This window comes from Fukomys damarensis, unplaced genomic scaffold, assembly GCF_012274545.1.
Source record: "Fukomys damarensis isolate Sample0158 unplaced genomic scaffold, DMR_v1.0_HiC HiC_scaffold_30, whole genome shotgun sequence".
NCBI classification, from domain to species: domain Eukaryota; kingdom Metazoa; phylum Chordata; class Mammalia; order Rodentia; family Bathyergidae; genus Fukomys; species Fukomys damarensis.
In genome coordinates this window covers 49,696,181-49,716,367 of record NW_022900942.1, presented here as the reverse complement: position 1 = coordinate 49,716,367, position 20,187 = coordinate 49,696,181, and the positions used below count along the sequence as shown (strand labels likewise).

General features: G+C 34.6%; 1 protein-coding gene across 1 annotated transcript in view; it reads right to left on the bottom strand.

Annotated features, from left to right (window-relative positions):
* The window catches only part of Ccdc178 (coiled-coil domain containing 178), a 373,788-nt gene that overhangs the window by 332,352 nt on the left and 21,249 nt on the right, over positions 1 to 20,187 (bottom strand). Inside the window, exon 3 of the mRNA XM_033757579.1 lies at positions 5,255 to 5,344. Within this exon, the coding sequence (XP_033613470.1) occupies positions 5,255 to 5,344 (90 nt within the window). The remainder of the gene's footprint in view (positions 1 to 5,254; positions 5,345 to 20,187) is intronic.

The following is a 20,187-nucleotide window of genomic DNA, read 5'->3' as shown; positions in this document are numbered from 1 at the left end:
GTTTCTTATGCTATTGATCTCCAGCTTTATTGCACTGTGATCTGATAATATACAGGGAATCACTTTGATTCTTTTGCATTTATTCATACCTGTTCTGTGAGCTAGTATGTGATCTATCTTGGAAAATGACCCATGTGCAGCTGAACAGAATGTATATTCCAGTTTTGTGGGGTGGAACCCTCTATGGATGTCTAATAAGTCCATGTGTTCAAAAGCTTGGTTCAATTCTAGTATTTCATTGTTGAGTTTTTGCCTAGATGATCTATTTGTGATAGTGGGGTATTTTAGATCCTCCACTACAATTGTATTAGTGCTTAGGTGTGTTTCTTGTATACAACATATTGTTGGATTTTGTTTCTTATTCCATTTTGCCAGTCTATTTCTCTTGATTGGTGAATTGAGGTCATTAACATTGATAGTTATAACTGATATATACTGACTTATTGTTATGTTATTGTCCTTTTATTGACTCTTTTTAATTTTTGCCCTCTCCTTTTAGTTTCTTGCCTTGACTATTTGATTTACTCTGTTGGGCCTCATGGTGTTGTGATCTTCATTGTCCTTTTCTAGGATATTGTTTAGAATTCCTTGTAGTGCTGGTTTGGTATTCATGTAGTTTCTCAGGAGTTCTTTGTCGTGGAAGTATCTTATTTCCCCATCTATTTTGAAAGAGAGTTTTGCAGGATACATCAGTCTAGGTTGGAGGTTATTTTCTTTTACGACTTGGAATACCTCACTCCAGGCTCTCCTTGACCTAAGGGTTTGTGTTGAAAAGTATGCCGTGATTCTAATGGGCTTTCCTTTGCATGTGATTTATTTCTTTTCTCTTACTGCTTGTAGTATTTTGTTCTTCTGTTGGATTTCTGGGATCTTGATTATTATATGTCTAGGTGTAGATTTATTTATTTTTTTTATTGTGGCTAGTTGCAGTCCTATATGCCTCACTCATCTGTATGTCAAATTCTTCCCCTTTGTTTTGGGAGTTTTTCTGTCATTAATTCTGTGAACAGCTTTTTTAAATCATTTGCATTTTTTCCTGCTACTTCATGGATTCCTGTCAGTCTTATGTAATTCTTCTTTGCATCATCCAGGAATATTATATGTCTAGGTGTAGGTTTATTTATTTTTTTTATTGTGGCTAGTTGCAGTCCTATACGCCTCACTCATCTGTATGTCAAATTCTTCCCCTTTGTTTTGGGAGTTTTTCTGTCATTAATTCTGTGAACAGCTTTTTAAAATCATTTGCATTTTTTCCTGCTACTTCATGGATTCCTGTTAATCTTATGTTATTCTTCTTTGCATCATCCAGGAGTTGTTGGATCGATTTCTCATGATCCCTTACTGTTTTTAAGAGACCTCTCTTTTCCCAGTCACTGTCTGTGATCCTATCTTCTATATCTGAGATTCTATCTTCCCCATCTTTTTTTCTTTGTTGGATCGATTTCTCATGATCCCTTACTGTTTTTAAGAGACCTCTCTTTTCCCAGTCACTGTGATCCTATCTTCTATATCTGAGATTCTATCTTCCCCATCTTTTATTCTGTTGCAAACACTTTCAATAGAGTTTTTAATCTCCTGGATATCTGTTTGAATTTGTTAAATGGATTCCATTTCTTTCCTCTGTTGGACATTCATTGTTTCCATTTCTTTCTTATCTGGGCCTTCATGGTTTCTATTATGTTCCTGAGCTCATCTATTTTTTTGTCAGTTTCTGTTTGAAGTCTCGAATCATGTCTTTAATTTTGCTCACCATCTCTATGGTTATCTGAGAAATTATTTCTGTTTTGAATTTTTCTAGAGCTTGATTCATGGGTTTTTTTACTTTCTGTGTGGTGAGTTCTGAGTGTCCTGGAGGTTCACTATCAGACTTTTCATCCTCCTTTGCCCTACTGCTTGCCATTGGTGAACTGGAAGTCTGTCTTTGTGGCTTGCTTAAGTGTTTTCTCTTCTTTATTTTTGCTCTTGGGTTGCCCTTGATTCAATCTCTTAGTCATTAAATCTTTCTGATATTGTTGTGTCCCAGCCTTTGATTCTCTAATGACTTATAGACATTCTCATTTTCATAATTAAGAAAACTCATCAAACCAATCCCTATCATTTATCCCTATTGATACAATCAGGAACACAATAGGATCGATCACCACCTTTTATACCCAGCCATGCTTCTGTAGAGTGCATCCAAGGACTGGCACAATCAGGGGATCTGAGAGCCGGGGGATGTGGGGAGCCGGTGCTCAGTGGCATCCGCAGGGCTACCCTCTTGGCTCTGTGTCTCGAGCAATCAATGGCACCCACAGGGAAAGGAGCTGCTAGGTAGGCCCATAGATGGGGCCTGGATGGTGGAGGGAGAGCTGAAGTCCAAGCCAACCGCTTTCCTATCAGTGATTTTCAAGAGGAGGTGAAGTGATATTGAATAGAAAGGGGTCTGAAGGACCCTCTGGAAGGGAAGCAGTGTCTACATCCTATTAGAATTTGTGTCTAAATGGGTGTGCATAGATATTAAAGTCATTGACCTGTGTACCTAAAATGAGTGTATTTTATTATTTTCAATCTTACCTTAAAATTTAGTTTTATAAAAAGATGACTAGGGCCAGGGATTTAGCTCACTAGTGTACTGCCACCTGCCTCCTCACAAGCGCAAGGACCTGAGTCTGATCCCCATTACTCCCCACCAAAAAATCACTAACCATACTCTAGTGACAAAATTCAATAGGCTTGTATGTATCCTCCTCATCTTCCTCTTCTTACTCTGTACTGCAATACATTATAGAGAACCCTTCCTTGAAGTATGCTCTTTGTTTAATAACTTTCTCTAACTTCCTTGCATGCTTCTCTTCATATTCCTTATAAATATGACAACTAAAGAAATTAATACAAGGGGCTGGGGATTTAACTCTATGGTGCCACTGCTTGACTCACAAGAGTGAGGTCTTGATTTTGATCCCTGGCATAGGAAAAATAAAACAGAAAAAAGAAATTGACAACCAAGACAAAGAAATTATTTCCTATCCCCATCATAGCATTGATGATAGGGAAGGGGAATCTGAACTTGCAGGATCTTGTGCGGGATGAGAGAAAAAAATGACAGTTAAAACTAGACTGTAGGAGGCTAATATTTCCATTTCTTAGCCAGGTAAATTTTGTGTGCTCCTGTGTGTGTGTGTTAATAGAATGCACCCATTGAGAAGTTGATGAGGAAGTAAAGACATTCACATCAGTAAGCCAAGATACCAAATCAAGAAAGGCTACAGACAAAAAGAAACATTTGTTATGATCAGATCTAGTGGTAGAAAAAAAAAAACCAAAGGGAGGTATCTAGGGGGAGTGTCAAGGTGAGAGGATCTAACACTTTACAGGTGGCAATAACTGTGCCTGATTCACAGAGAAGACTAAAAATACTTGACATATTAAAGTGATAGACAACCAAGATGTTGCAACACACAGCTTTTGCTTATCCCAATTCTTGCCCCCAATCTATTTGGTTTAAACATTTGGATGTTGCCGAGGTCAGCAAGTCAGAGGTAGTCCTGAAAGGTTCAGCTCATTTACAAATACAATATCTATAATATTGAACTCATGTTCATCTCACTCAGTCTTCTTTCCTTTCTTACAACTCTTTTGGTGTTAAGAAAATTTGCAACAGCTAAATCATCTTTGAATCCTCCATTTTTCATTCAAGCCCCTCAATCTATCTATAAGGACTAGTCTATTCCTAAAGGAACTTAGACACCAAATCTTAATTCCTTTGCAATAGTTCTGTAATCTCTGTAATATCCTTGTAATATTTTTCCAATCCCTTTCATATTCATTGATCCCCCTTAGATCAGGTGCTTGTTACCTACTATAAGTCTGAACTACAATAATAAAACTATCAGATTCTGTATTTTCTCTTATAGCCAATAATTTTGCAAGTCATGCTTAGACTCTGAAACCAAAGCATTTGGTCACATAAAATTACTGTCAAATGTATTTAGGAACAGAGACATAGAAATAAAGAAATAAAGTTCACCTACTTGAGCTCAAAATACACAATGTTCCATGTCTGTACTTTAGCAATTTCTAGGTTTATACTGAAGAACTATCTGCATGTGTGTGAATTCTCCCTGTTATCATCAAAATCAACTATCATTCTCATATATTGAGTTACTGCTTTCCCATTATTACTTGACACATGCATTCTGCTTGCATAAATCTACTCCTACTTTCTTTTCATACACAAATGCATCCTTCATGATTCAGTTCAAATATATTCTTATCATTAATATTTATCTTAATGTCTTGGGGACTATTCAAATAGTGTTTCTTCAAAGCACTGAAAATATTTCTTATCCATGGTATTCATTTGGTATGTGCTGCCTTGTATATTCTGTTCCTACTTCATTTAACCACTGTTTTCTGTTGAATTGTATAGATTGTTGTGTATATTTATATTTTCTTTGGTGTGGTAGATAATACGTTTCCTGTAGGAGCCTTTTCCTAGATATCTCTATACTTTAGCACATGGATATGCCATGATTTGTTTCATATATCATTCACCTGCTATTTAAAAATCTGTCCAAAATTAATTGTCACCTATAACTATAGACAATAAACACAAAATCAAAATGGTAAAATTCTATTCAAGATGTCTATTGGACAGAAATAGGTGAAAAAAGTTATTATAATCACTTAATCAAACTTTACTCTGTTCAATTAAAATCCAAGCATTGAATTTCTCAAAATCATAATTTAATTTTTTATAAATAAAATAATTATCCACCAGAACGATCTGAGAGGAAATTAGTATAAATAGCCAGAAATGAAATATATATGTACTGATCTTTTTCCACCTCTGTCCACATACAGTATTGGAAACACTTTCAGAGATAACAGTTATATATTGTCACTAAACAATGTCTTCATTTGAGATGTAGTGGCCCTGAAACAGTCCTTTTTTTCTTCTAGGAAACATTTTTTTGGTGAACTGGAAAGGGTCTATGTATGGTGGCACCTGCCAGACATAACACAAGTGATTAAAAATGCTTAAAAATTAATTCATTTCTAACATTATATAAATCTTACAAGCTCAGACTGGATATTAATAATATATTATGGATATTTTACAATATTGTATTCTTAACAGTAGTTACCATTTCTTTGCTAATGGTAATATATAGATTATTGTAATAAAAATTCATTATTAATATATTAAACTAATAAGTAAATATAAGCATAGCTTTTATAGTGTCCTATGTGATTTCCATTCAGTCCTCACCTTCAGTATTTGTCATTTTATTTTCATGAAAAATTTCACCAGCTTCTTTAGGAGCACCAACCAGGACCAATTCTTGTGATGCGGCATTGTCTTTAAAAAAAAAACACACACACACACAGAAATGCAAATACTTCAGAGCATAGTTATATATAGTTTTAAGTTTGGCAACAAAATGGACAAAACAACTTTATTGGGAAACTTCTGTCTTTTTTTAAAAAAAACAACCATCATACAAATATTGGCCAAACCCATCATAGAACATCTTCATATTTTTTTCAGCTAAAGAAGTTAGTTTAACTCTTACACAAAAAGATATTCTCAATAGTATGAAGCTATTAAAACCAAACAGATAAATAAATGATTATGAGCTGATATAGAAGGTATCCCAAACTAAAATGTTAAGCAGAAATGGCAAAACAGAGATTTATATGCCAGTTTTGTCATCACTTTTTGTCTTCTACACAGAGAATATATGTAATGGCTGAGAAATAGATGTGTGGGTGTGTGTAGAATTTGGAGATCGAGAAACTGTTAGGACAGATCACCTTTAGAAAGACAGAGTTCAGAGAAAGAGAATTTTATATTTTATTTCGTAGTCTTTGAAGTATTTCAAATTTCTCAAATCTATTTTTGACAGCTTGAAATGAAATATATCTACTTTACCATGCAGCAACATTACTCCTGAGTTTTGATCCAAAAGAAATGGAAGTATAGATCCACATAGAATAGCATCACAAAATGGTAGTTAGTCTTATTCAAAAGAGTAGAAACACAACTTACACAACTAAATGCAAAACACTAGAACAATTATTTGTAAAAAGTAGTTTAAAATCTTGCAATGATATAATGCTGATTAGTGAAAAAGAATGAGCAAATACATGGAATAACAATGGGGAATCTCAAAATACATTAAAGAAAAGAAGAAAGCATAGTGGATACTGTATAAGTCTATTATGAGCTTCAAGAAGAGATAAAAATCCATGAAATTATAAGTCTAAGATTGAGTGTTGGATGTATATAATTTATTAGGTAAAATGTATTATTTAAAGGCATTAAAATATTTTATATACATGAATATAAGGTTTAAATACTTGAAGAATATTTGGTGCTAATATTTCTTAATAATTTCACTAAGAATATTTAAATGCCAGAACACCTTAAAGAATAAAATAAAAGTAAATTAATGTCAAACATTTACCAAATATGCAAGAAATGATAAGAAAATATTGAAAATTATAAAATTAACAAAAGTACTAATGAAGTAATAATGTCTATATAAATAATCTAAACTCCCAAAATAATACAGAAAATAATTGTAAATAAAATATACATATTTTTATAAATAAAAAATGATGTATTAAAAACATAAAGAAATCTAGAACCTTACTACAATAATATATTTTATAACTAAATATACAATTGGTAATGAAGAAATATTTATGTGTGTAATAATATATCATATTAGAAAAGAATGTATTTCTTAGCACAAAGAGGAATTTTAAAACACTGGGAAAAAATTTTAGCTCAACATCATTTATGTAAGCCATATACAATTCAGACTAACTAAATGATACACAAAATATGAGGGAAATTAATATAAATGAAAATGGCACAAAAATACTATTTTTAAATTTTAAAGGTAATATAATTTCATGAAGAGTAAAACTATCCAAGGCAACAGCACAACTGGAAAATCAACAAGTAGAAACTAGCTGTATTATCTAACCAATTTCCTATACAACTGGAAATTAATCACACATAATTAAAAGTTACTTGAAAGTTTTTTTTCTTTTTCTTTTCTTTTTTTTCACCAGGGATTGAATTTAGGACTTTGTGCTTAAAAGGCAGGCAGCAGAACCAATGAGTCAAATCCCTAGCCCAAGGTACTTGAAATTTTTAAGGTACCCTTCCCAAATAACAAAACATGTGAAGGAACCATTTTGTACCATAAACATTATTAAACTTAAAAAAATATAAGAAAATATTTTGATTTATTCAAATATTGTCAGAAATAACATTCAGAATATAAATATTATTTTTAGCTAAGCTTTAATACTGATGAAAAATGAAAATCTAAATGGGTAGACAAAAACATTAAAGGTAAATATATGAGGAAATCCTCGTGAAAAGTATAAATAAATGCTCAATAAACCAGTCAGCCTGCAAGTGTGGGCTTGTTCTCAAATGCCAAGCATTGGAGAGGAAATGGTATTGGAAACAAATGCCCTACTTTCCCAGGTTTTGAAATTGTACATAGTATCTAAAATTTCAGGTTCTTTCTCTGATCCTTTCCTTTAATTTCGGCAGTAGTGATAATGAGTTTCTCCCATAATTTAGACTATTGTACTCTCTTTTGAGTTTTATTTTTATTCACTCCTTCAGATTAGGCTTACATTCCAAAATATGCCCAAGTGTTGATGGCCACAAGACAAGAAAATTGAAATTGAGATCATTACTAGATACAGTCAAAAAGCATGAAGATTTTCAGTAATTTACAAATCTAGCAATATCAAGTGGTAGCCAGAAAATGGAGCGATTAGAATTGATGTGGCTCTGTAAATTAATATGGTTACTTTGACAATAATCTGGGGTAATCTGATGAAGTCAAAATACAAAATACATATGTAACTGTAACTACGTAAGCGTTAGAGAAATTCACTCAGGATATACCAACCCAATTAACAGGAGCTCTAAATATATGTCCAGGCCCAACTTCCTTGTACTTATTATTAAGAATACACACATAAGGGTACTGTCTCTTACATAGTAAGCCACTAGCAGGTGCTCCTCAAAGCCACTGTGTCGGTAAATTAATATATCAAAGTAAGTTCCTGACCAATTACAGAACTGAAATTATAGTAAAACAGAAATGGAATATAGCACAATTATACCTTATTTCAATACTTTAATGACATCAAAAAGGGTAATTTTATTATCTTTGAATCAAGACAGACATTTGTGAGACAGGCTTGGGCAAGTATTTTAACTACATATGGCACAAAAAGAAATAATACGTGAATGCTTCAGTTTTCATTAATACAAGATAAAAATCACAACAGAAGCAAATTCATCATAAGAAGAGAGAAATGAGAAAAAAAATCAAAAATTGAGTGAATACATGAAAATTATGTATTCTCTGGTAATAAAAATGAAAACAGAATATTTTGGAATTAGGTCATGTTATAGTTCATATGTTAGCTATTTAAAAATGCTTAAATAAGATACAGTATGTTGGAATAACACTGACGGACACAGCGCTGATGCTTTGGTACATTTATGGAAAGCAGTACACCAATGCTCATATTCTGTGCTCCCGGAAATTTCAATTTTGAGTACTTATCTAGAAACAAAAGCAATAAAATAGAAGCTAAGCACAGATTTCGAAGGACATGATGAAGTAAGGAGAACTGAAGTTCCATCATTCTGCAAATACAAAGATGAAAAAAGAGGTAAAGTTGTCAAAATTAACACTCTTGGGACAGTGGACCTGTACCAAAATAACATATCAGCAACCCAGGGAGCGTTTATTTAAAAAGGACAGATAAATTTTGGAAGAATACAATTTTAACTTTCCTTAGTTCCATCCCTGACTCTCCAGGTGCACAGAGCCCTGACAAATAAAAGGCAACTTTTCTGACACCACATCAAGCAGAAGAGAGAATATTTTTAAAACCCCATTTCTAAAGAATTGTCATTTTTAGACATAGCTGGTCATTCTCTGGAAAATTCCACTTACAAAGTTATGTGCATGATCAAGAAAAACATAAGAAAGTCCGAAACTGTCATCTCTGGTTGACTGGGAGGCCATACGAGCAGGAAGAAAATCTTTTAAGGAGCAGAGCTATCAGCTCCTTGGGTGGTTGCTGAAGGTCTACACTGACAGGCACATAGACCAACACAGACTAGATTTATTTGTTCCAGTCATTTAAAGAAACATTTGTTCAATCATCAATTGATCACTAAACCAACTGAGTATGAACTTCACTTTCCCATATGACAAAAAAAAAAAAACAAAAAAAAACAAAGTCCAAAAAGTTACTGTTATGATTTATAGCTAGGTGTTCCCGTTTAAAGGTCAGGCGCTTATAGGTGGGGCTTTTGAAAGGTCTTTGGATTATGAGGGCATTACAAGTGGACTTGCCCTTTGGAGGTAGAGTTTGGTGAGAAGAGGCCTTTCACAGGGCTTTATACTCAAGAACGTGTTATCTCCCTTCCCTGCTCCTGCCCTTGTGTTCTGTTTACTGAATGTCATGAAGTAAGCAGCTTTCCTCCCCCTGACCCATTCCCTTATGCCATTCTGGCTTGGAACTGACTATGGACCAAAATCTCTACAAACAGCGGACCAAAATAAATGTCTCTTCCTTCGGGTTCTGAGTGTCAGGTATTATGTCCCAGCAACCAGGAAAGTGACTAAGACAGTTACTAAAAGACTAAACCATTCAATGAACAGCTACAAAAATCAGCAATGAAAACAAAATTTGGGGGAAGAGAATTCCATGTCCACAATTATCACATTACAGATATACCTTGTTTTGCTATACTTTGTTTTATTGTCCTTTTTAGACATTGTATTTTTGCACATTGAAAATTTGTGGCCACCCTGTGTCAAGCAAGTCCACTGGTACCATTTTTCCAACATTTGTTTACTTTATGTCTTTGTATCACATTTACGTCATTCTGTCACTGTTTCAAATTTTTTTTATTATTATCTGTCATGATGACCTGTGATCAGTGATCTCTTCTGTCACAGTCATATTTATCTGGGGGCACCACAAAGTGTTCCCATTTAGAACAGTAAACTTAATAAATGCTGTGTTCCGGCTGACCCTTCTCCCATCTCTCTTCACCTCCTATGGCCTCCATATTCCCCGAGACGCAATATTGAAATTAGGCCAATTATCAACCTTACAGTGGCCTCTAACCATACAAATGAAAGAGTAAGTCACAAGTGTCTCACTGCAAATCAAAAGCTAGAAATGATTAACTTTATGAGGAAAGCCAAAATAGTCAGAAAGCAGGCTTCTAGCACTGAATAGTCATCCTGTTGTGACTGTAAAGAGTAAGTTCTTGAAGCAAATTGAAGGTTTTACTGCAGTGAATACACAAATGACAAGAAAGCAAAACAATACTATTAATGATATGGAGAAAGTCTTAGTGGTCTGGAAAGAAAATCAAGTGAACTGCAGCATTCCCTAAGCAATGGCCTAATCCAGAGAAAGGCTCTAACACTTAGTTATATCAAGCGTCAGAGAAGTAAGGCATCTATAGGAGGAAAGTCTGAACAATGCTTAAATGTCAGTTGTAAGGAAAGAAGCTGGCTCCACAACGTGAGTATCCACGGTGAAGCCTCAAGTGCTGATGGCAGAGCTGCAGCAAGTTTTCTGATGGTCTAGCTAAGATAGTTAATGAAAGAGAGGAGACTGCAAAGCAGATGGCTAATGTAGATGAAATGGCATTTTATTGAAACAAGATGTCATTTAAGACTTTGAAGGGGAAGAAGTCAAAGCCTGGCTTCAAAGCTTCAAAGAACAAACTGACCCTTTTGGGAGCTAACGGAGCTGGGAACTGTAAGTGAAGCCAATGTATGTTTACCATTCTGAAAATCCTAAGGCCTTTAAGAATGACACTAAATTTCCTCTGTCTGTGCTCTCTAAACGGAGCAACAAAGCCTGGATGACAATACATCTGTTTACAACACTACTTCCTGAATATTTTATGTCCCCCAGTAAGACCTGCTGCTTGGGGAGGTGGGAGATTTATTTCAAAATATTACTGCTCACTGAGAATGCGCAGCTTACCAAGAGCCCTGACAGATGCAATAAGGTTAGTGTTGCTTTCATATCAGTTAGGAAAGCAGTCATTGGGTCAAGGAGTAGTTTTGATGTTTAAGTCTTATTCTCTAAGGATTATATTTCATAAGACTATAGCTGCCTCAAACAATGATTACTCTGATAGATCTGGGCAAACAACTTAGAACTCTGGAAATGATTCAACATCCTAGATACCGCTAAGAACATTTAGGATGCATAAAGGATGTAAAAAGTACCAAACTTAACAGGAGTTTGGAAGAAATCCATTGAAGTTCTCATGGATGACTTTGAGGTAACCAGGGCTTCAGTGGAAGAAGTAATTACATGTGTTAAAAATAGCAAAAGCACCAGAAATAGAAGTGGAGATGAAATATGTGACTAAATGGCTGTAAGTATGTAGCAACGCTTGAGCAGATGAGCAGCTGCTTCTCATGAATAAGCAGAGAAAGTGGCTCCTTCAGCCGGAATCTACCCCTGGTGAAGATTCTATGAACAATGTCAAAATAACAACATAGCACTTAAGAGTTTTACATATATTTGCTTGATAGAACAGGAGCAGGGTTTTAGATGGTTGATTCTAATTTTGAAAGAAATGTTACTGTGGATGAAATGCTACCCATCAAATACTATCATCTTTTGTAAAAGGAAGTTAATCAAAATCCAGAAAATTTTGCTGTTATCATTTTAAGAAATTGCTACAGCCACCCTAAACTTCAGCAATCGCCTTATTGACCAACCAACACCCATAAGCACTGAGGCAAAGTCTTCCACCACGAAGATTATGACTCACTGAAGACTCTGATGATTGTTGGCTTTTTTGATAAGTCTATTTTCATTAAGATAAATTGAAGTGAGTTACATGTTTTAGGCATAGTGCCTTTTCACACTTAAAAGACCATAGTAAACAAAACTTCTGAATGAACTGGGTAATAAAAACGCTTATGTAACTTGAATTATTGATATTCACTTAATTACTAAACCGGTAGTATTTCTGAGATATGTTTATATATTATTTTAAGTGTGTAGTGTTCAACAAGAAATTCATTACATGCAAAACACAAAGACAAACAAAATACAGTCCATAAAGAGCAACTTAATTGATGTTTGAAATAAATCAGGTTGAAAGTTTTAGTTATGCTGTGATCTGTAAAAACTTTGAAAGTCACCAATGTTGTCATAAAAAGACAAATAGTGACCTTAAATTCAACACCTGTTAGAAACACCAGGGAATTAAGGTTAAGACGTAATGGACATTTCCCCAAACCAGAAGTAGAGCAAACACAGAGAATCATGCTTTAGTGGGAGCAGAAGTTGCTGAAGTGAAGACCAGTTGGAGAAAGCTTCACACTAACCTTGAGACTCTGCTTGAGTAGGAAGGCAAGTTTAAGCCCAGTTGCCAGCTCCAAATGAACTGCTGGAGGCTGACTGTGAGCTAGCTTGACAATAAAAAATTCTGGGTAATCAGTCTCTGGATAGTCATGCATACTTTCGTTACATTTGTCCTTAGGAGTTCCCTTAAGTACTTAAAATAAGGATTACAGAAATATCTAGTAGGCGGCAAGGGTAAAATGACCACTTATTGTACCTGAAGTTTTCTGCTTTCCTCCAGCTCCCTTTGTAATCTCTTTATTAGAACTAAATCATAGGGGGAAATACTCAACTCAAGTTCCTCCAGCCTTCTTTTCATATTCAAGGTGGAAAAAAGTTGAGAAGTAGGAGAACACCACACATTTTCAAAGCCCACATGACTGTACATCACAAAGAATAAAGACTAAGAGGACCAGGGATTTAGCTCAGCGGTTCGGTGGCCAGCCCTGCAAGCGCAAGGACCCGAGTTCAATCGCCGGTACCAAAAAAACAAAGTGAATGAAGGCTAAGATAAACTGTGAACTTTAATTCATATTAGTGTGTCAATACTGGAGCATAAACATTGTCTCATTGCTGAGACAAAATACCCAACATCCTAAACCAAAGGAGAAAGGGTTTATTTCAGCTCACAGTTTGCAGAGGTTTTAGTCCACAGTTGGTTGGCTCCAAGGCAGGGTGGCATGGCAGAGGGGCATCACAGTTCATGGCTTGTCAGTCAGAAGGCAGCAAGTAGCAAGCAGAACCAGCAGAAGACCGTCTTCTATCTCTCCCTTTATAGATTCCATGCAGGCTGTGAGCATGGGATGTCCTTAACCCCAGCATTACATACTTAAGCCTAACATCACACAGTTAGTCCCAGCATCAATTTTAATCTACATTTACACACCCTAATCCAGCCACCTTAAAAAAAACTCACCTATGACTTCATGAGGCTTTAGGGGGACATCTAGATAAAAGGCGTAACAAACACTAATGCAGTTATTCATACTAGAAACTGTGAATAGAAGATGGAGAGAAGGTGCATATACATTGGGGTTATTGAAAAATACGGTGAATGTTTATTTTTAAAAAATATATTTAAAAGTAAAGGACACATTGACATCTTCTCAAAATACTTTCCCATCCATCACTTTGCATGCGTTTATCCCATCATTTTTGTCAATTTCTGAAGCAGGTTTGGAAGTATTATTTAATGTCTTTATGAGGCATAATTAAAAATTTATTGGCTGCTAGGGGAAGAACAAAAAGGGAAAAGAAAAAAATGTGAGAGAATGAAAAGATGAAAATAAAGTGTTTGTAGATGGGGAGGGGAGGAGGGGGTGAAGGGAGGGCAGAGGTAAGGGGAAAAAAATGAGAATCAAGACTTGCCATGTAAAGGTACATGATCCCAACAATGAATGTAACTGTACTGTATCCCTAAATGTACCAATAAACTCAATTAAAAAAAAAATTTATTGGCTGTTGCTGCCTTGTGCTATTCGATAGAAAGACAGACTAATAAAAGCATAATGATGTCTCTTCATCCACCTTATTCACTGTGTCTGGCACTGTGCAACTTCTGGCTCTTCCCCAAAGAATAACTGTCAAAGGTAAATAGTTTGAGTCAATTCAGGACATCAGTTCAGCCATGAAAATGCACCTAAAGACAGTCATGAAAAATAAGTTCCAGAACTCCTTTGAAACATGGCCAGTCTGATAGGATAAGTGTGTTCAAAATGAAGGAACGTACTTTGAGGGAGGGCAATTTACCTTTTATTGCATTGATTTTTAAAAATTCAAATACATGCTGCATGTTTTTATCATACCTCGTATGTTGAAAACAACTAAACAAGATTTACATAAATAAAAAGGCATCCCGTTAATGGATTAGAGATATAATCTAATTAAGATGCCAAACTCCCCTAAGTTGATCTATAGATTCAACCAATTAGTAGAAAAATGCCAAGTGTTTTTTCTTTGCTATTAAACTGATCTTAAAATTCATATGGAAAGGGACCTGTATTCACCAAAGTAATATTGAAAAATAGCAAAGTTTTCATATTTCCTGACCTCAAAAATTAGTATAATTCTATTCTAATTGAGTATAGTGTGATTCTTTCATCAACGTGAGAATGCAGATTGATGGGAGTCCATTCAGATTCCAGGAAAAAAGTCGTATCCACCATCAGCTGATTTTGACATGTTTTCCAATGACAATCAATGAGAAAATATAATATTTTTTGCACAGGTAATGCTGGGACAATTGGATATCCACAATTAGGAGAATGAATTTGGAGCCCATCTGAAACATACAGAAATTAACTCAAAACTATTCATAGACTGAAAGGTAAGGGCTAAAACCATACAATTCCTAGAGGAAAGGGAATGTAAAATTTTGTGATCTTGTGTGATATAATAATTGATCTGTTCCCAGTCCTTGGAACATAGCTTCAAGATGTCTTGGAATTTCCTGGGTTATGAGAGAGTATTTTTTGCAATAAATTACTGTCGGTGGGCTCCTGGATATACTCAGATGGGAACTGGCTGATAGAGAAATCTAACCGTGTGACTGGAAGCTTGGACCCGGCATTCCCGCCACTAAACTTCTTGGAAAAGAAAGGGGTTAAAGGTTGAGTTGATAACGATAACAAGTGGCCAATGATTTAATCAATCAAGCCTCGATAAAAACCTAAAATATAAGAGATTTCAAATACCTAAATGCAAGAAAACCTCTGAAGAGTGGTACAAGCAGAGAAGACCCAAAAAATCTCATGCCTCTTCCCAAATACCTTGCCCTGCATATCTTTTATATGCAATGGTTCATTTGTATTAGCCATCATATCCTTTGTAGTTAATGGGTAAATGTAAATAAAGTATTTCCCCCTGAGGTTTATGAGCTGCTTTTGCCAATTAATGGAACTGAAGGAGGGTGTTCTGGAAACTTCAGTTTGTATCCATTTAGCTAGAAGTAAGATTTTCTACCTGTGCATCTTTCCAGTCTGCATGTAAAATGGATGCCCATCTAGGAATTCTGCCCTCAACCTGTGGGATCTGATACTATCTCAGGTAGGTAGCATAAAATTGAATTGAATTAAGGACTCAAGCTAGCTGTAGTGGTACAGAGCCCAGCCTGGAAAATATAGCAACGTAGTGAGACCCCATCTCAAAATACAAAAATAATGTAATTCAGTGGGAAGACCTTGGGCTCTATCCCCAGTAAAATAAAAATAAAAATAAAATAATTGATAAAAGGATATTCAGCTGATGTCTCCTAGAAGGTCAGTGACCAAATGGTGTGATGTGTGGCAAAAAAAAGCCACAGTGTCTCGGGCCACGGAAGTATTTTGTGTCATGAGAGCAGAGTGAGAGAAAATGTTTGTTTCCTCCTATGTCACTGCACCTTTATGATTTTTCAAATATGACGCAAAAGAGGCAAGCAACTTTAATAGTTAGACTTTAACAAAAAAATATTTAATCTACAAGACACTAGGGCAAAGAAAACACAACCCCAAGAATGGGCAAATGTGTTTGCAAATCATACATTTTAAAAAGTTTAGTTTCTGTGGGCCAGGGATATAGCTCAGTGCTTCTGCATGCCTTGCAAAGACAAGGTCCTGAGTTCAATCCCCGGTACCAAAAAAAAAAAAAAAGTTTAGTTTCTGGATATATAAAGTTCTATTTCAAAAAGAACAATACCCACTATTAAAATGAGTGAAATATTCAAATAGATATTTCTCCAAAGGAGGTGTACAAGTAGCCAATAACAAACATCTAAAACTTCTTGTCATTAGTCATTAGGGAAATGCAAATAAAATCTACAGTGAGATACTGCTTCCAATCTACTAGGATCTATAATAATAAAGGCTATAAAAACAGAAAATAATAAATGTTGAAAGAATGTGGAGAAATTGGAGTTCTGATATATTGCTATTTATAATGTAAATTATGGCTACTGCTGTAGAAATCATTGTGGCAATTACTCAAGAGAGTTACACACTCAATTACAAGATGACCCTTTAATTCATTTCCCAATAATATACTCAAGTGTCTTAGTCACTTTCTTGTCAGTGGAAGACAATATTTTAAACCTGCAACTTAAAAGGAGAGGTTTATTTTGGCTCAGTCCCTAGTCAGCTGTTCCAAGGCAGGAAGTGCAGAGTGGAAGGGACAGGAAGAGGAAGGCTGCTCACATCACACAGCCAGGAAGCCAAGAGCAAAGGGAGGAGCTCAGACGGGAGATGCATCCTTTCAGGTCACATCCCTCATGATCTGTCTCTAACTAGCACACCTTCTAAGAGCCAGTCATTACAGTCTTCCCATAATCCAATCACCTTTCACAAACCTTACCTTGAGCACACGAAGCAGCCTTCCTTATCTAAATCACAATACCAAGAGAAATGAAAGCACACCGCCATACAAAAACTTGTACTCAAGTATTCACAGCAGCATTATTTATAATATGTAAAAGTGGAAAGAAACATATATCCATCTACTAATAAATGCACAAATTGTATGTAGAGTGCGTATAGAGAGGAGTATTACTTATCCATAAAGAGCAGTGCTATACTTATACATTTTATGGCGTGGAGACCTTTGATAGTATACTAAATTAAAAGAAGGTAAATAAAAAGCCAATTATTTATAATTGGAAACTTCTAGAATGAGCAAGAAAATAGATCTGTAGTTCTCAGAAGCTAGGTATAGCAGGAATGGAATGAGACTGATATTAGTACAGTATAAGGTTTCGTACAGGGGTTATGAAGTTTTCTAAAATTATGTACTGGTAGTAGTTGTACAAGCTAATGATTATATTAAAAATTTTGAACTGTACATTTTAAAAAGATGAATCCATGGTATGTGAATAATAGCTCCATTTTCAAAAGTCAAACACGATATCAGATACAATTGCATGAGGGTCATAACTGGTATTAAAATTATAATAAAAATATTGAATTTTATTATTCAATGAAATGTAATTATTCAGTGGTGATGGACACAAAAGTTTATAATTTATACTTAAAAGTTAGAATTACAATATCATTACATAAATACCTACATGTGCACAAAAATAATGTATATAAATGAAATAGTAGTATGTTACTATTAGGCATGTCATCTCTGTACTTCCAAAATTCATATTACATTCTATGAAATTTCAAATTTATAGAAAATTTTTTTAAAATGTGGGAATCCATGCAAGAAAAGAATGGAATGAACACACACACACACAGAGAAAAGAAAGAATAAAAGAAAATATGAGTCAAAAAAATGTATAGACCAAAACTGCCATTCTAGCATAGAGGCCACAGCAGAATGTTAGGAGCACCACAGAACTGTGAGAAAGTATTTCTGTGATTTCTCCCTGATAAAAACACTAGGAAATAGCCATTGTCCAACAAAAATGACAGGACGAACTTGGCCCAAGCACTGACAGTGGATCTTGAATATATTAGCCTTTGAACTAATATTAAAACATGCAAAAGGGAAAATAGACTAACAGGCTTATGTTCTTCTCTTCTGAGCCGACAGAGTGTTACTGTAAAAGTCATGATGGTGGGCAGGAACAGGGAATAAGTATATATTTAAGTATATTAAGTATTCCTTATAAATACAAATTTAGAAGAAAATTTTATGCCTATAAGTTAGATGTTAATAAATTGTAATGGAAGAAAAGCTTCCTGGATAATTTTGGTATTGCTCATAGTATGGAGCAAATACATAGTATCTGTCTTAGTTACTTTTCTCTTCCTGAGACAAAACACGGACACCCTAAATTAAAGTAGGCAAAGTTTATTTAGCTCTCAGTTTGTAGAGGTTTCAGCTCTAATTGGCTGCCTCTAAGGCAGAGTGGCACATGACAGAGGGGTGTTGCAGAGGAGGAACAGTTCACGGCACCCTCATGGTAGCAAAGGCAACAAGGAAACCTTAACAGCGTCTTTTCTGCCCCTTTTATTTTATCCAGACTACCGATTAGGACAGTGCCAAACCAACCAGTGGACTGATTTAGGAATCACATACCCTTAATCCCAGCATCACATGCTCTAGATTTAGCCACCTCTGAAAAAGCTCTATGACTGTATTGAGGCCTTAAGGGAACATCTAGATATAAACCATAACAATGCCTTAAAAAAATAGAAGTAAGGTGTTAGTGAGTAATTATTATAGTCAAAATCTTCCTATTAAACAGAACAGAAAATGTGTATATATTTATATACTTAAGCATAAAATATAAAATATAATGAAAAATAGGTCTTGTTAATATTTTTATTATTGTAAATGGAAAATATCACCTATAGTGCATTTTTGGTTCTCAATAATAAAGTGAAAATCTAGCAATATCTTTTATATAACATAAAGAGTGATTAAAAGAAAGTTTAAAGTTATGGGAAAATATATACCTAGCAAATGAATATTTTAAAAAATTATGTTCTCTGTGGTACCTGACAACACAGAATTCAGACAAAAGATTATTAAAGAAATTAAGAATAAACAGTTCACAATACTGTAGGAAACACCACTATATAAAATTATTATAGTTATTAACATTTGTACACCCAATAACATGTAAAAGCATTGAATAAGTGAAAGGAGAAACAGAAAGAAACTCACCAATAGTATATGTAAATTAACACATTTCAATCTAATAAAGACTCTAAGGATAAAAATTAGTATGGATATATACTGAACCTTAATGCATATAATAGACCTCAGCCACATATTCCATGAGGTAACTTTTATTAAATTCTTAGCAAAACATTTTATACATCTAAGTAATACATGGGTGAAAAACAAATTGATTTCCAATTAAATACAAAAATTGCTGTATTGGAGGTCTGTAATCTACACTCTCTCTTGGGGAGTAAAGAAGAGGCTCTCAAAGAAAGAAAGCAGATGACTGAGTTAAAGCTCCTGGAAAACATGTTAAAAATAGGTTTCTTGGCAAACATACTAAATGCCATGGGTTAACTAGAGAATTCTTATGTGAGAAAAGCTTTTAGCAGGTTGTTTCTGGCTGTTAGAACTGAAGTAATAAACAAACCTGGAATCTATGTACTTATGAGATATGGCTTCTTGACTTACAAAACCATCTTAATAAAAAATATCCAGCAGTGGCCTATTAGGCTCCACCTATTGTTTTGTTTGATTTTTGGTTTTTATCAATGCTGAGGCTCAAAACCCTAGCCTCATACATACTGGGCAAGTGCTTTACCACAGAGCTAAATCCCCAACCCGGTCTCTTAATGGTTTCCACCAACTTCTAATAGTGCTGAGCTGAGGAACAGTGTTCAACACATAGGCCTTTGAGATACATTCTGGATCCAAACTATAGCATGAATGTACAGAAATTCAATTTTATAAATATTCTTTATATTGTACATATATGTTTCCTATTTTTAGAGATGTGAATTATTTCGTATTTTAAAATTTTGAGATACTCTTCTTTAAAAAATATAATATCTTCCTGTTGTGTGGAAAATATGTGTTATAGAAAAGAAATATTATCAGAAAATTAATAAATGGAAAAATGCAGTACCAATACTTTAATGCAAATAAACATGATGCTACTGCTGTGAAATGCACTTTTCTATTTCTTGAAAATATTGCGTGCAATTCAAAACACTATATTTTGTAAAATAGTACTATTAACTGTGTTATTACTTTTTTCCAAAATAGAGCTAGCCATTTGTAAATATGAACTATAGAAAACATTGTTGGTTAGTGTGTTTAAGATAATATGACTGTGACAACTTGAAAACACTTAAGAATTTATTATTT